This window comes from Chrysochloris asiatica, unplaced genomic scaffold (assembly GCF_000296735.1).
Source record: "Chrysochloris asiatica unplaced genomic scaffold, ChrAsi1.0 scaffold00151, whole genome shotgun sequence".
Lineage (NCBI taxonomy): Eukaryota > Metazoa > Chordata > Mammalia > Afrosoricida > Chrysochloridae > Chrysochloris > Chrysochloris asiatica.
In genome coordinates, this window is record NW_006408669.1 from 4348712 (window position 1) to 4366187 (window position 17476).

General features: G+C 41.9%; 1 protein-coding gene across 1 annotated transcript in view; it reads left to right on the forward strand.

Moving 5' to 3' along the window:
* The window catches only part of GXYLT2 (glucoside xylosyltransferase 2), a 170913-nt gene that overhangs the window by 126575 nt on the left and 26862 nt on the right, over positions 1-17476 (forward strand). Inside the window, exon 5 of the mRNA XM_006870782.1 lies at positions 2084-2207. Within this exon, the coding sequence (XP_006870844.1) occupies positions 2084-2207 (124 nt within the window). The remainder of the gene's footprint in view (positions 1-2083; positions 2208-17476) is intronic.

Consider the following 17476-nt stretch of genomic DNA (forward strand, 5'->3'; position numbering starts at 1 on the left):
CATTCTTCTTGGATCAACTATCAACACTCACGGAAGCAGCAGTCAAGAAATTAAACAATGTATTGCATTAGGCAAATCTGCTGCACAAGACCTTTTTAAAGTGTTGAGGAGCAAAGATGTCAGCTTGAGGACTAAGGGGCGTCTGACCCAAGCCATGGTATTTTCAATAACCTCATATACATTTGAAAGTGGGATAATGAATAAGTAATTGATGCTTTTGAGTTATGGTGTTGGAGGAGACTATTGAAAGTGCCATAGGCTGCCGTAAGAACCAATAGATCCGTTTTAGAAGTGCAGCCAGAGTGCTCCTTAGACGCCAAGATGGCCAAACTTCGTCTCTCATACTTCAGACGTTTTGTCAGGAGGGAGCAGTCGCTGGAGAAGGATATCATGTTTGGTAAGGTGGAGGGTCAGAGAAAAAGAGGAAGACCCCCAAGGAGGTGTATTGGCCAAGTGGCAGCATCAATGGACTCAAACATGGCAACAGTAGTGAGGTTGGCCCAGGATCGGGCAGTGTTTCGTTCTGCTGTACATAAGGTCACTATGGGTCGGTACCAACTCGATGGCACCTACCTAACAACAAAAAAAAGTTGGTTTTGACTCACAGCAACCCTGTATAGGATTTCCAAGTAGTGGCTGATAAGTTTGAACCACCCCCCTTGCTGTTCAAACTGATCTTGCAATCTAGTGCTTATTGTAAGTGGTGATAAATAAGATCTCCAAGTAAAACATTATAAGGTAGTACAGTAATACTGTACAAGCACAGGGCTGCTAACTTCAAGGACAGTGGTTCAAACCCAACAGCCGCTCCTCAGAAACCCTATACAGGGTCGCTATGGGTTGGAACCAACTCGGATGACACTCACAACAACATATGATCCTTTTTTTTTGCATCTAGAAGGTTCTAGATCAGGATTTGAAAATCTGTTTTCTGCCCAAAATTATAGCATGTTTCAGAATTATTAACTTTAAAAAAGTTTAGTCATTTAATTTACTCAGCCCTAGTGTGATGGCTGGAATGGCAGTTGCCTTGGTAGGGCCAGACTGAAAAATTTTGCTGGTCTCATACGGTCCACAGGCTGGACATTTTCCAGCCCTGTTCTAGATGAATTCCTAAACCAGTATGAATTATGGCTACTTCTGGAGACTTTGGGAATGGAAATTGTAGAGATCCTGGAAGGTGATTTTTTACCTTCCCATTATATACCTTTCTATGATGCTTGAACTTTTTCTATGTATAGCTATTTTTAGTATAAATAAATCAGTAGTTATTTTAGGATAATAAATTATTTTAAGACAATAAATCATTCTTCTAGCTGTCATTTAGTTGCCCCCTACTTGTGGCAACCACATGCACAGTGGAATGAGTGGTGCTTGGTCTTGTACTGTTCCCATGGTTGGTTGCAGATCAGACCATAGTGGTCCATCGATTTTCACAGTTGGATTTTCAGAAGTAGCTTTCCAGGCCTTGTTTCCTCGTCAATCTTAGCTTGGAAGCTCCCCTGAAATGTGTTCAGCATCATAGCAACGAAGGCCTCCAGTGAGAGAAGTAGATTGCCTGGCCTTTCTTCCTAGTCTCTCTCAGTCTGGATGTTCCACTGAAATCCTGTTCAGCATCAACAGGAACACACGAGCCTCCACTGGTTGAAAAGTGGTGGCTGGCCATGAGGTGTCTTAGATGGAAATCAAACCCTGATCACCCACGTAGAAGGTGAATATTCTCCAAAATCGCCACTGCTCCTGTTTTCCATTGAGATTACCTTAATTCTACTCAATTTTGTTCTTTCCCCTCAGCGACAAGAAGTATGCATGAACAAGAAAGATGTTCACTTTCTGAGTAAAAAAATATATTCCCTACTACCAGTTTCTGGTCCATCTAGTGTCCATGGGTACATCCGGCAAAACTCTTAAGTCCGCAGCCCTCGTGGTGCTTTGCCTGATGCTGTCCAGTTAGTAGGACCATTCCTCTACTTACTTCATTCCCTAAGGGTGAAGGAGAGGTTCCCCTTTCAATGTTTGATAAGGAACAAGATATGTGAGTATTTGCTTTGCCTCAGCCTCTCTGATGGTTTTGTGTTTTCAGAACAGCATGATGCCGACAGACCTGGCTTGGGAGGACATGTTGTACCCTCTGTACCAGAAGTACAAGAATGCCATCACATGGGGAGACCAAGATTTATTAAATATTATTTTTTATTTCAATCCAGGTAGGTTCTCTTATAAGAATGCTGTTTGTGTGTGATCACTCTCACCTCAACACTGTGTTCGAGGCTTGTCTGTGCTAGTGACTAGGCTGGAGTGGTGCTCAGGGCAGTCTGTGTTCCGCCCCCCACCCCCAACCTGGGTATCTGATGGAGGCGTGTCCACACGCTGCTGACACCAAAGGCCAAACGTTGAAACCACCAACATTGGGCTCCAGTTTTAGAGAATTGTTTCTTAATTTTTTTGCACAGATGTTCTAGAAGTATCAGAATTTGAGGCACAGAACTACAGGAAAAGATTATAGTCTAGTCATCAGGCCCCTCTGCAGCCTTAAAAGTTACTGGATTGAAGAATTTTCAGGACCTTTAGTGTTAAGTGATTCATTGGGGTTAAAAGAACCTATGGATTCAATTCTAATTCAAAGTAGTCCTAAAAGGCACAGTAGAACTGCCCCTATAGGGTTTCCAATTTCCAAAGCTGTAATGTTTATGGGATCAGGCTCTCAAGTCTTCTCTCCCACAGAACCGTTGCTAACCACTGACCTTTTGATTATCAGCTGAGCACTTAACTACAGTACAACCAGGGCTCCTTAAACTAAAGACTCTCTTGTTGTTGTTGCTGTGTATGCTGTCGAGTCAGTTCCAATTCATAGAAACCCTGTGTAGAGTTTCTGAGGAGTTGCTGATAGGTTTGAACCGCTGACATGGGTAGAAGTCTAGTGATTATCCTATAGTGCCACACCAGACCATAAAAACCCAAATCCCATTTTCTTTTAATCTAGAGCAAAAGAAATTCTGCTTTTACTGTTAAGTCAATGATTTGGTGGTGAGGGTAAGGGTGAGGGAGATGGAAAGTTCTGGTCTCCTTTTTTCAGTCTCATCTCAATGATTACAATCCACTCCATGCACCATCAGTTAACAGTATTTACCTCTGTTCCTTTTAAATCTAGCATTCCTCCCTGTGTCCTCCCCTACCTTCACCTTTCTTCTGCCAACCACCCTCTTGTAGTGAGTGTATTGCCTTTCCCTTCACCAGAGGTATCACGTGTCTACCCTCTAGCCAGTGAGTAACTCTCCCTTCCCTCCCACCCATGGTAACCATTATAAATGTTTTGTGTTTTTTTTTGCATGAAAACCTTTGCTTGACTTTTTACAATAGTGTTGTTGTTATGTGCCATCAAGTCAGTTCCAACCCATAGCGACCTTGCATAAGGTTTCTGAAGAGCAGCTGGTGAGCTTGAGCCACTGACCTTGCGGTTCAAATCGTCTTTGTAATCCAGTGCATTAACCCACAGCACCACACCAGGACTGTTTTACAATAGTCTCATACATGTTCGTTTGTTATGATTAATTTCACTCAGCACAGTGCCCTCCGGGTTGACCCAACTTTTGAGGTATTTTGCAGATTCATCATTATTCTTCAACATTGTATATATTCCATTGTGTATATGTGCCAAAGTTTGTTTAGCAATTCTACTGTTGATGGCATTTCGGCTGTCTCCATCATTTTACTATTATGACGAGTGATGCAGTGAACACAGGTGTGCGTATATATATTCGTGTTACAGTTCTTATTTCTTAAGGATGTATATGAACCAGAAGGACTGCTGGACCATATGGTATTTCTGTTTTCAAATTTTGAAGAATGCATCAAACCATTTTCCACCATGGTTTTACCATTTTACAGTCCCATCAGAGTGTAGGAGGGTCCCAGTCTCTCCTCACTCTTGGTAGCATTTGTTGTTTTCTGTTTTTTTGAACTTTGCTATTAATGCTAGGGCAAGATGTATCTCATTGTTTATATTTTCATCTCTCTAATAACTAATGTTCTAGTTTAAGTTTTTATATTGATACCTAAGACTATTACAATTTTCTTTTTTTTCCCCCCTGCTAAAATCTTATTTGCTGTCATACAAATCAATGCTATGTTCTCTCCTTGAAAAACATCTTCATCCCACACTCACTAACTCACTACCATTGAATCAATTTTAACTTATAGTGGTCCTAGATAAGGTTTTTGAGGATATAAATCTTTATAGGAGCAGAAAAACTCATCTTTCTCCCATGGAACAGCTGGTGGATTTGAACTGCTAACCTTGAAATTAGCAATCCAGGGCTTATCCTTCATCTAACAATATTGTTTAAAACTCCTGATGACCATGAAGAGGATTGCCTGATGAACAATCGGAATCCCAGAACAGGAAGAGACAATAAAAAGCATACGGCAAATTGCTGAAGAGTTGTCGGAAGGAAAGTTCCCTAACATGGTGAATTCCCCCTAACAAGATAAGCATACAAGAAGCTTAAGTAACCCCAAACAGGACAAACCCTAAAAGAAAATCACCAAGCCATATCATGATCAAACTTTCCGAAACCAAAGATAAGGAAAGAATCCTGAGAGCAGCTCAGCAAAACTGAAAAGTTACCTACAAAGGATACTCAGTAAGACTAAACTCTGGTTTTCCAGCAGAAACCATGCAGACAAGGAGGCAATGGGATGATATATACAAAGCCAGGAAGCATATATTCAACAAATGTGTACCTCACATATTGTCAGGTGCCCTTGAATTGGTACCAACTCATAGTGACCCTACGTACAACAGAATGAAACACTGCCAGGTCTGGGACCAACCTCATTAATAATGCTGCTACGCCTGAGCCCATTGCTGCCATCACTGTGCCAATCCATGTCATTGAAAAACCGAACAACACATTCAATGAACTTGACTTCATATATATACAGAGCACTCAACCCAACAATAACATACTATATATTCTTTTCTATCCAGTCCACATGGAACATTCTCCAAAATAGACCATATGCTAGGCCACAAAGCAAATCTCAATAAATTTGAATGCATCAAACTATTACAAAATATTTTCTTAGATCACAATGCTATAAAATTAAAAATCAACAATAGTAACATCAAGAAAAAGGAGTCCTGATAGCACAGTGTGTTATGAGTTGGGCTGCTAACTGGAAGGTCAGCAGTTCGAATCTACCAGACACTTCACAGGAAAACGTGAAGCTTTCTGCTCCCATAAAGATTTACAGCCCCAGAAACCCTGTGGTTGGGCCTGACTCCATGACATACCACCACCACTGCCTGCCACCACCAAGATCAAGAAAAAAAATCAGATATATGAAAATTGAATAACACCCTGTTTAAAAGCTACTGGATAATAAAAGAAATATAAAATGAAATGTAAGTATTCCTAGAATCAAATGAAAATATCAACACTAGCCAAAGCAATCTAAAGATATAATGCAATCCCAATCAAGAGTGAAACATCATTATTTAAAGAGATGGAAAAACGAATCACTACCTATATATGGAAAGGAAAGAGACCCTGGATAAGCAAAGTATTAACAAAAAAGAAGACAGTAGGGACCCTCTGACTACCCGATTTCAAAACCTACTTCACATTCACAGTATTCCAATCTGATACTGGGACCATGAAAGACACATAGATAATGGAACAGAATTAAGAATCCAGAAATAAATCTATCCACAGATGGTCTGTTGATCTTTGACAAAGGGCTAGAATGTATTAGAAGGGGACGAGATAGTTTCTTTAACAAACAGTGCTGGTAAAATTGGAAATTCATTTGCAGAAGAATGAAACAAGACTCATCTTTCATGTCATATACAAAAATGAAATCAACATGGATTAAAGATGTAAAATGTAAAATACAGCATTTTAAAGACGGTCAATTAAAATATAGGAACAAACTATGGCATAAATGTACTATCAAAAATACATAAACAGAAGGCAAAGTAAATAACTGGGCTCTCTTAAATTTTTTGATACTTATGTGCTGCAAAAGATTTCATCAAAAGACAACTCACAAGAGACATCAGGTAGGCTGTGTGGTCACCTTGTACCTTCGATATTCAAGGTAAGCCGAAATGGGTGCTTACAAGTACATCCAGGAAGAAGCAGTTCTATATGATGCACTTTCTCCTTCAGGTCTGCTGTTAGCAGTACCACCAACTCTCTGCACTGCACAGGCCCTCCTCACCCCCACCCAGGTAAGGTGCACAGACTGGGATACAAAACCACGCAAGTTTATGTCGTCTCTCAGATTCGTCTGTGAATACCAAACACTGTTGAAGTTATCCTCAGTGATCTATTCCATAAAGCTACCAGAAGAAATTCTGACACCCAGTGGATCACCAAGCCAGTCGACAAGCCCAGGGAGATTCGTGGTTTAACATCTGCGAGCCACCAGAGCTGTGGCCTGGGTCACTTAGAGAAGACGCAACACTCTCCAGCTCCACCATTAATGCTAGTACAAGTAATGTCTGTAAAATTCATGCTGAATAAACTGCTTAGGACAGTCATGTCTTAAAAAATAGGAACGAAAGAGAGAACCGACAGACTGGGGAAAATATTTTGGCAATAATATATCAGACAGGGGACTGCTACCTAAAATTTTACACTTCAGCACTTCAACAAGATAAATAATCCAATTTTAAAAATGGGCAGAGGCTACCATTATAAAATAGATACTTGAAGGGGAGAGAAAGGAATGGACAGAGATATCACCATAGAAAGCTTGTAAGTCCGTCTTCTGCCTGTAACTGATTGGAATACTAAAAATGGGGCTACAACGTGCCAAGTAAAGGAGGCTTCCTGCAGAGCCTCTACGTTACAACATAAGACCATAGGTGGAATCCTGAACCCCATCCAGAATCTTCTGAGGTGGGAGTTTCCATTTGAAACGACAAGCAGACCAGCCTGGAGCAGCTAGAAGAACAGAAGATACTTCTTGAAAGAAAGACCAGCAGGAAAAATCAAAACAATAGCAGCAGTCCAACTGATTTGTTCAGTCCTACAAGAACAAGCAAATGATTACTACAAGAACAAGCAAATGATTACTACAAGAACAAGCAAATGATTACTACAAGAACAAGCAAATCGCTCGCCCACGAGACACCAAGGCAAGTGGTTGGTTCCCCTCAGGGCAAACTTCCTTCTAAGACTAAAATTCAGTGGGAATACTCAAGTAGACATGCACTCTGATTGCTGACCACGTTGGTCACCGATAAGGGGAAGTGAGGGAAAACAGCAATGAAGCTGCAAGCTTAGCTCAACCACATTCAATAGACTGCTGTGAACCGGGTGGAGACCTGATTGGCCACCAGTATGGCAAGACCTGGGGGCTGCTTGGGCCCAGAGTCAGTGACACAGCCACAGAGGACTAGAGTGGAGAGTGAAGTGTCCAGCTGATAAGAAGAGAGGGCATATACACAAGATAACCCACACTTGGAGATAATACCCACTTGACCTGGCTTTAATGGCTAGATGATCAGAACTCAACTAGAAGAAGAAAGAAGAGGAAAAAAAGAGTAATCTGATACAATTTGATGAACCTGACCTACACCTATGGATGCAGTAGCTCAAAAGAGGGAACAAATCTTTACAGCGAGAATCATTCCCACCCCCTCCATAAACAGAGTAGACAGGGATGGGCAACTTGGACATTGGCTAATCTAAATGGGGGGGCTACAAAGGGAAGAAGTGACTGGTTTACAAGCTTTCAAGAGGGAGCGTGGATCCAGAGGGCGTGGAGGAAGGTAGAACCTCCCCTGAGAAGTATCCAATCTGTCTGGGCGGGGCTCATGAAAGGAGATGGGGATAGGTCTCTTTTGGTACAATAGTGAGTAATTGTTATTAGGACTGACTCTGAGGGTTGGAAATGTAAAGGTAGACATTTTGTAGCAAAAGGAGGAGAATGATTGACTTTGCAGTCCAGGAGCAGAGGTCCCTGGGACCATCAAGGGAGAAGAGCGGAGTGCCGGACCCTACCCAGAGAAACAGTGATGCCAGAGATGGAAGCAGAGATGATGATGTGGAGAGATATAGCGGCTGGGGACTCTAGACCTAGAGAGGTAGAGGGGCTGTGTGCTGACGACTGGGGGGCAGGCTTGTAGTTGGTTGATGATGCATAGAGGGGATTGTAACCATGGCAATGAAACAATATTCAATAGGATGAATGTAAGCTAATGTTCTCCCATGTAAACTATCACATAATTCACAATAAAACATTAAAAAAAAAAATGGGGACATGAACAAACACTTCACCAAAGAAGACATTCAGGTGACCAGCAACTCATGATCATTAGCCATTGTTGTTAATAAGTGTGGTCAAGTCGGTTCCTTAGCAACTCTGTATAGGGTTTCTGAGGAGCGGCTGATGAGCTTGAACCATTGACCTTGTGGTTCAAGCTGACTTTGCAGTCCAGCGCATTAACCCACAGCGCCACACCAGAGTGATGCAAATGAAAACAACAACATGATATCATCTTAGGACAAACAGCAAAGTTCAGCAAACCAGAAAACAACAAATGCTGGCAAGGGTATGGAGAGACTAGAACTTTCCTACACTGTGGGTGGGACTTTTAAATATTACAGCCACTATGGGAAATGGTTACCCTCGGAAACCCTGTACAGGGTCGCTATGGGTCGGACCCGACTCGATGGCACTTAGCAACAACAACATGGGAAATGGCATGGTCCTTCCTCAAATAGGGCAGATACATGTTAACTTGGGTGACAGGGAAGGTTATTTACAATAAGAGGCAGGTTGGCAGAGGACAGATGAAGGTAGTGGAATACATGTGGAGGAATGTAAGAGTTAAAGTGACTAGAGGTAAGTACTATTAACTAATGGAGTCTTGGTGTGGTGCTGTGGGTTAATGCGCTGGACTGCAAAGTCAGTTTGAACCACAGGGTCGGTGGTTCAGTTTCACTAGCTGTTCCTCATAAACCCTATATAGGGTAGCTATGAGTCAAAACTGATTCAATGTCACTTAACAACAACAGTGGTACATGGAGAGGATTGTAATGAAACCAAGTATATGATTTGTTGAATGTAAAACTGATGACTTGCTCTGTAAACCGTCACTCAATTCATAATAAGTTTTTTTTTTTTTTTTAATCATATATGACAGGAAACAAGGAGCTCTGGTAGTATAGTGGTTACAAGTCGAGCTGCTAATCTCAGGGTCAGCAGTTTGAAATTACCAACAGTGCTACAGGAGAAAGATGAGGCTTTCTACTCCCATCAAGATTTCTTGTTGTTGTCAGGTGCCATCGAGTCGGAACAGACTCATAGCGACCCCATGCACAGCAGAATGAAACAATGTCTGATCCTGGGCCAACCTCACTACTGCTGCCACACTTGACGCTATCAATGATGCCACCTGGCTGATCCATCTCGTTGGGGTCTTCCTCTTTTTCTCTGACCCTCCACCTTACCCAACATGACATCCGTCTCTAGCAACTGTTCTCTCCGGACAATGTGTCCAAAGTATGAGAGACGAAGCTTAGCCATCTTGGCCTCCAAGGAGCACTCTGGCTGCACTTCTTCCAAAACAGATCTATCGGTTCTTTTGGCAGTCCATAACACTTTCAGTATTCTCCAACACCACAACTCAAAGGCATCAATTCTTCTACGATCTTCCTTATTCGCTGTCCAGTTTTCACATCCATATGAGGCTTACAGCCTTGGAAATCCTATATAGGGTCGCTATGAGTCGGAACTGACTCCACGGCACATAACCACCACAGGAAACAGACCAAAGGTGGTACATCTGTTGTCCTCCAAGAAAATAAAAGGACCATCCCTAGAGCAACTTGAAGTCATCAAAACTGTTGGAAGGAACACCAGGGCCTTCTTGATTTCAAAAGGTGTAGCCACAGCCTCCTAGATCTCAGCGTCAGATCTAAGCTAACTTAGTTCCAGTGTTGGGGATGCTATTAGGGTATGCCAGGGGGATGGGGCTACCACCCAAAGCTGAGGGGGTGGAGTCACCGTGAGATGGACTAGGAGGAGGGGGCCACCCAAAGTTGTGGCTCAGTGGGCCTTGAAGGTGGAGCTGAACTCCAGGCCAAGGGGGTCTCTCTACCTAGAGGTCAGAGAGCATAGCTTACACCTAGAATATGGAGGGGGTACTCCCATTTGTAATAGAGATACCTACCTTGTGCCTTTCCCACCATTGTTCCCGGGATACAGAAAACCTGTATTCTAAATTTCACGACTTCATAGATGAAGAAGAAATTTGCCCCAGGATGGAAGATACCTAAAGTCTCGCCCATATTTGATTTAGATGATCCCAAAGGTGAGATTTTGTATGTAGTTGATTTTAGACTTTGCGAATAATGTGATGCGGTGAATGTTTTGCATGTGGCAAAGACATAAATTTGGGGGGCCCAAGGGGGTAGAATGTCATGGATTGATTTGTGTTGTAAATCCTGACCTCTATGTCTGTGGTTAGGGTCCCATTTGGGAATGCATTGTCTTTGGTACGTTAATGTATCAGGATTAGTATGGGGTATGGTTTAAGTCAATGTCTTGTGAGATATGAGAGAAAACAAGAAAGGAAAGAAGCAAAGATGGGGGCAGACGGACACAGGAAACAAGCTTATGTGACAAAGAGCTTCCCCTGCAGCTGATAGAAAAAGCATACCTTCCCCTAGAGCTGGCACTTGGAATTTGGACTTCCTGACTCCTAAGGAGCTCTGGTAGCGTAGTGATTATGAATCGGGCTGCTAACCTCAGGTTCAGCAGTTCGAAACTACCAGCAGTTCTACAGGAGAAAGATGAGGCTTTCTGCTCCTGTAAAGATTTGCAGCCTCAGAAACCAGGTACAGGGTCAACAACACTTTACAACAACAGACTCCTAAACTCCGAGAAAATAAATTTCTGTTCATTAAAGTAAAAAAATATATCTGACATTGTTGTTGTTAAGTGCTGTTGAGTCGATTCTGACCAATAGTGACCCTGTATAGGGTTTCGAAGAAGCAACTGGTGAGCTTGAACCACTAACTTGCAGTTCAAACAACTTTGCAGTCTGACGTATTAGCCCACAGCACCACACCAGGACTCCATATCTGACATAGAGACTCCTTTTTATTAAGACTTATGTCTGTGGTTGTGTGTTACCCTAGAAGCACCAACTATGTGTCTTTTTTTTTTTTTTAATATAACAAAATTATAAAATAAAAGTTAATCTTATATGTCCTTAGATCAAAAAGGATCAGATCCTGAAACTGAAAAAAGCAGCTTGATACAGTTTCTGGAACAGTTCCCGATGCTAATTCCTTAGAAGGGAATTTTGTGGCCCTTCATTTGTTGTATGTTTTGATCCATTTCACTCTGACAGTAGTGATATTTAAAGTCTTCACCGCCTCCTTTTCCTTCTTCTTTTTTCTAGGTTTAGCTATATTGGTTAGATCTCTAACCAAATAATAGACCCTCAGAGTTAGTCTAAGGAAAACCAAAAACCAGTTGTGGAATTGATTCCAACACATGGCAACCCCCTAAGTGTCAAAGTAGAATTATGCTCCATGGGAATTCTGACGGCTGAGTTTGGGAAGTAGATCACCAGGCCTTTCTTCGGAGGTGCCTCTGGGTGGACAAAAATGTTAATTTTTTAGTAAGCAAGCGGGTGTCTCATGAAAACCAAGAACAGGCAAGTAGGCAGGATTAACACAGGTCCTCATGCAAGAAAGGAAACGCTGTGAGGAGCCCAGAGCAATGAGATTGTTGATTCCTCTTTGAAAACTGCGGGTCCCTGCTTCTTAGATCTGAAAGCAAAATGCCACCATTTCATGCTATAGGTATGGAAAAACACAAGGAAAAACTCATTTTATCCCATTTCTAAATTCCCATCCCAAATAAGATGGTTCCAGCATGAGTCAGCTAGACCTAGAGCCTAGAACTGAGAAATAATGGCTAACGTGTATTATTTATGAGGGGGTTTCAACAGGGTTTGGGCCAATGCCATGATCTTTTAGTTCCATGTTTCCATAAACTTTTTGAAATCCCCATGTACTAAGTATCAGGTGCTGTTCTAAGCATTATCGTACATCATCCTCACCACACCGTAATAGTATAAACCCCATTTTACAGATAAAAATACTAAGAGACAGAAGGTCAAAGAATTTTCAGACCCAGCACAATGAACCCAGCCACTCCCACTCTGTCCCTGTGTATTTCGGGGAGAGAAGTTTCTAGAGCTGGGGGATCCTAAAGAGCTGGGCAGATACCCTGAAAGGGATCTCTCTGCTCCATGTTTTTCTCTATTCCTTTCAATGCTGCATTTTCCTTTCTGTTGTGGATCTAAAACCACGGGATGTGAACAAATCTGTCTGTATTCCCAAACTGAGGAATTCAAAAAGTCCTCACAGTTAACTCCCCAGGAATCTGCTTAGCCTGTTGCACATTATTTGAGGACATAATCCGAGAGTAAATAGTGCTCAAAGGCAAGCGTAAGCAACTTTGCAATTAGACACGAGCCCACTCATTTTTAACAATGCTGGACATCAGCTGAACTTAATTTTATGTGTGCTTCCCCATTAGATCCAGGTGTGCATTCAGCCCAAGATCATTGTAAAATAATCACGAAGCCGCTCAAAATCCTGGTTCTGAGCAATAGCTAGCAAGTAAATACACTTTCTGGCTTTGGATCAGTGAGTATTAGAGGACCCCTTGATTGTTCTTGGTGTGGCCTGTGTTTGATCTTCCTATTCCATACTTGACCCAGGTACTTTATTAAACAGGAGATCTTTGAACTGAATTCCAGTCATCACAGGTTGTTCTTTGTTGTTTATATTGATTGTGAGCGCTTTCTATAAGCCAGGCCAAACTGTATTCGATCAAGACACTTGTAACCTTTATACCTGGAAAAGAGAGAGAAGGAGGTGGTATTGACTCCAACTCGTGAGATAACTGTGTTTATTGTTTTGGGCCTTTGGGTTGTCACAGGTGAGGTAAGGACATAAAACCTGGAGCTCTTGTCTAGAGTCTTACTCTTCTAGCCTCCTGTTAGCATCTCTCTCTCTTTTTTTGTAATGTGCTTAAAAGTCACACAGCTAAAAAAAATTATTTAAAGCTCGTGCTATAATTAGAGTAGATGCCTGTGCGTACATCATTGCAAGGCTTGGTAAGCGACTCAAGACGAGGCAGCTGAAGCCTATAGAGGGTCTGTAGGTAGTTCACCCAGAGGACACTGCATGACAGGTAAGCTAAGGTCACTTCTTCAAGGGGGAGAAGACTGAATTCACGTCGGGAGAATTTGAATCTTGAGCAGAATTTCATGTTGTACTTGTTAGCTGCCATGCAGCTGGCCCTCAACTCATGGCAACCCCATGTGTGGTGGGATGAAATGCTGCCTGCTCCTACACCATCCCTATGATCTATTGCAGACCAGAGCCTTGTGGTCCATAGGGTTTTCCTTTAGGTTTTCAGAAGCACATTTCTAGGCCTTTCTTCCCCATCCAACTTAGTCTGGAAGCTTTGGTGAAACTTGCTCAGCATCATAACAGCATGCAGGGGCCAACATGCAGCTCAGGTTGTGGCTGCCCATGAGGTATGTTGAAGGGACAAATATGGAAAGGGAAAAAAAGAACTCTAAGCAGAAAGATGGGTTGGGTTTGGTGCAGTTTGATTGCAGGGAGTAAAAAAACCACTCAAGCCAGCTAAGTAATGAAAGAGATTGGGGTGTATGGAGGTGTGTTCTGGGGGGCAGATTCATGAGCACATGCATCCGGTAGATTCAGGCAGATGACAGAACTAGCTCTGGAGAGTTTCTAGACACAAAAGCTACTTTGTTCATTCTTCAGAGACCTCGTGTTCGCTGTCATCTTTGCTTCTCCCCGTGCCTCTGCTTCAGTTCTCTCCCTCAGCCAGGATCCTTTGTACATGGCCCACTATGGCTGCCAGCCCCAAGTCAGCACAACCTTACAAGTCCATAACTAATGAGGATTCATGTCCTTTGGTTCCTAATTCAAACTCTGGAGAATGACTTCTCCCAGCCTGTGAATTAATTCTCAGACCAGCTATGAATCCATTCTCTTTGCCTTAGGGGATCGCCCTTGAATGTGGTCACCAGTGCCCTGAGGGACAAGGTCATGTGGAACACATATAACTACTTAGGTTTGCCCATTGATCAGGATTAATGTCTAGAAAAGGGTGGTAGGCAAGAGAAAGGAAAGGAAACCAGCCAAGTATAGATGACAAGGAAGGGCATCAAGCCAGAGACATCAAGCAGTAGGGTTCTGCCCGAGAGGAGAGAAAAGACCTGAAATGCCCCTGGAATAAATACATAGACTTGCTGTGTGTGGGGTGTCACACTAGGAACTCAGGAGAAGTTTAGGTAGGGCCGTAGGGAGCAAGGCACGTAGTCACATGGGATAAGCTTTATTGTCTTGGACTTGAAAATTCATCAGCCTCTTCAATAGCACTCTTATCCTTCTTCTTATCCTACCTGGAATTACTGAAACCATGGGCTTGAGTATGCAAGAATACCTTCCACACACACCAACAAACACCCAGCAACCAGCAACTCTGAGCATGTTATGGAGTTGGCAGGCTCGATCATTTGGTATTAGGACTGTTCTGGAAAACTGGTAACAAATTGCCTGGGCAATTCATGAGCTCTGCTGAAAGCACGAGAGAGAATGATCGATGCTGTAGGTTTCCAGGGAGAAGGAACTGTATCTACTTCATGTCTCTCACCGTGCCAACTTAGTGTCTTAAATGAAGTTGGACTTCAGAAGTCTTGGTTGGTTGAATGAATGGGATTTGGAGAGTGGAGGGGAAGGAATAAGGAAGAGTAAGAGAAGAAGACTACTGCAAGAGAAGGGGGGAGGAATGGGAGAGGTGGAGAGCCAGAGAAAGGAAAAGATAGACAGAAAGCCCTGCAAAAACTGAAGCATCCAAGAAACAGAAGCCTGTCAGAGAAGGAAATTGCAAGTGAGAGCAATCGGAAAGTAGTAAGACTGCATCCAGTCATGGGCAGAAAACCTGTGAGACCTGGGAAAATAAGGCAGCCTCACCTAGGTTTCATTCATTCATTACTTCAACAGATAGGTACCTACTATATGTCAGTTATAAGGAGCTCGGGTAGCGTAGTAGTTATGAGTCGTGCTGCTAGCTTCAAGGTCAGCAGTTTGAAACTACCAGCTGTTCTGCAGGAGAAAGATGAGGCTTTCTGCTTTTGTAAAGCTTTGCAGCCTCAGAAACCCTATGCAGGGTTCACTATAAGTCTGAACTGACTCCACGGCACAACACCATGTCAATTATGAGGATAAGTCAAAAGCATTGCTTCAGTTCATGTACATGCGCTGCTGTAAAAAAAAAAGAAAGACGGTTGTGTCAACTGTTTCATGGAATCCTAAAGGGGTAATGTTGCTAGATTTCCTTAAAGTGGTACACAAGGGATTATTAAGAAGAAGTTTTAAGAAAATAGAAAACTGCACTGACGAGAAAAAGGTCAGGAAAGTTGTGACAAATATTATTTTTCTTCATGACAATGCATCTGCTCATTCTTCGTGGGTAGCAAAGGCTGTCCAGGAGAAGTTCATTGGGAAGCTTGAACTTCCCTATAGCACTGATCTTGCCTTTTCATATTTCTTTCTGTTCCCCAAACTCAAAGAACATCTAAAGGGAGCATGATTTGAGTTCCTCAAGGATGCCAAAACTGCTGTTTTGACGTGTAAATCATAGGGCACCGAATTCTTTAGGAGAAGATTAGAGATGGAAGCACCTTCTTCAGAAGTATGGAGACCTAGATGGAGGGAGGGGGTGTTAAGAAACAACTGCATCATGCTTTGATAGTTTCACTTAATAAAGGTTTCTATGAATTTGTAGCAATGCTTTTGTACTATTCCTCATGTAAGGGCCAGGTGCTGTGGAGATGGCTTCAGACAAAACCTTGTTTTCACAAAACCCACTTTACCAAGTATAATGTCCTTCTCCAGAGACTGGTCCTTATGCACTATATATGGTTCTAAACCCTCAAGCTCATTGACTCAGACCCTCAAGGTCTTTGGTTATGGCTAAGAAGTCTGCATAACATTGGCCCCTGTATGCTCTATCATATGTCTGGATCTGTGTATAAATATGTAGTAAGGCATATGTGTTGCTGGAAGCTACACCACCAGTATTTTAAAAACCAGGAGAGTCACCCATGGTGGACAGTTTTCAGTGGAGCTTCCAGACAAAGACAGACTAGGAAGAAGGAATGGCAGACCATTTCTGAATTATTAGCCTCTGAAAGCCTAATGAATAGCAGCAGAAAATTGTCAGATACAGTGCCGGAAGATCAGCCCCTCAGGTTGGAGGGCATTTGAAATAAGACTGGGAAAGAGCTGCCTCCTCAAAGTAAAGTTGACCTTGCTAAAACAGATGGAGTTAGGTTTTGGGGGCCTTCATTTGCTGAGGTGATAAAACTCAAAATAAGAAACTGATATAAACATCCATTCATAATCAGAATTTGGAATGTATGAAGTGTGAATCTGGCAAATAGCAAAGAGTCAAACATGAAGTCGGATGAATAAAGATTGATATTCTAGGCATTGGTGAGCTGAAGTGGACTGATACTGGGTATTTTGAATTAGATAATCACATGGTTTACTATGCCAGGAATGATAAACTGAAGAGGAATGGTGTCTCGCACATCCTCAAAAAAGAACATTTAAAGATCCATCTTCAAGTCCAAAGTCTGTAATAGGATAATATCCATATGTCTACAAGGAAGACCCACTAATACCTCAAAAATTACACACCAAATAAAGAAACTGATGATGCAATTTAAGAATTCTACCAACTTCTTCAGTCTAAAATTGATTAACCATGCAGTCAAGATGCATTGATAATTACTGGTGATTGGAATGTAAAAGTTGGAAACAAGGAGGAAGGATTCATAGTTGGAAATATGGCATTGTTGATAGAAATGATGCTGGAGATCACATGAGAGAATTTTTACAAGGCTGGTGACTTAATCATTGCAAGTACCTTTTCCAACAATGTAAAAGGTGACTATACAACTAGACCTCACTAGATGGAACGCAAGATTCACATCATGATAAATAGAGAAAAGATTAAACTTGTCAAGAACTTTAATTTGTTTGGATCCATAATCAGTGTTGATAAAAGCAAAAGTCAAGAAATCAAATGACATATTTCATTAGGTAAATTTGCAGCAAAAGACCTCTTTAAAAAATATTCATGAGCGAACATACCAGTTTGAGGAATAAGGTGAGCCTGACCCAAGCCATGGTATTTTCAGTTGCCTCATAAGCATATAAAAGTTGGACAATGAATGAGGACGATGGTAGAACAATCGATGCATTTGAATTATGGTGTTGGAAATAAATATTGAAAGTACCATGGGTTGCCAAAAGAACAAATAATAAAATGTTATTTTTCCATTTTTAAATTTGATCGTTTGTCTTTTTTGTGTGTGTGTGAATTATGTGAT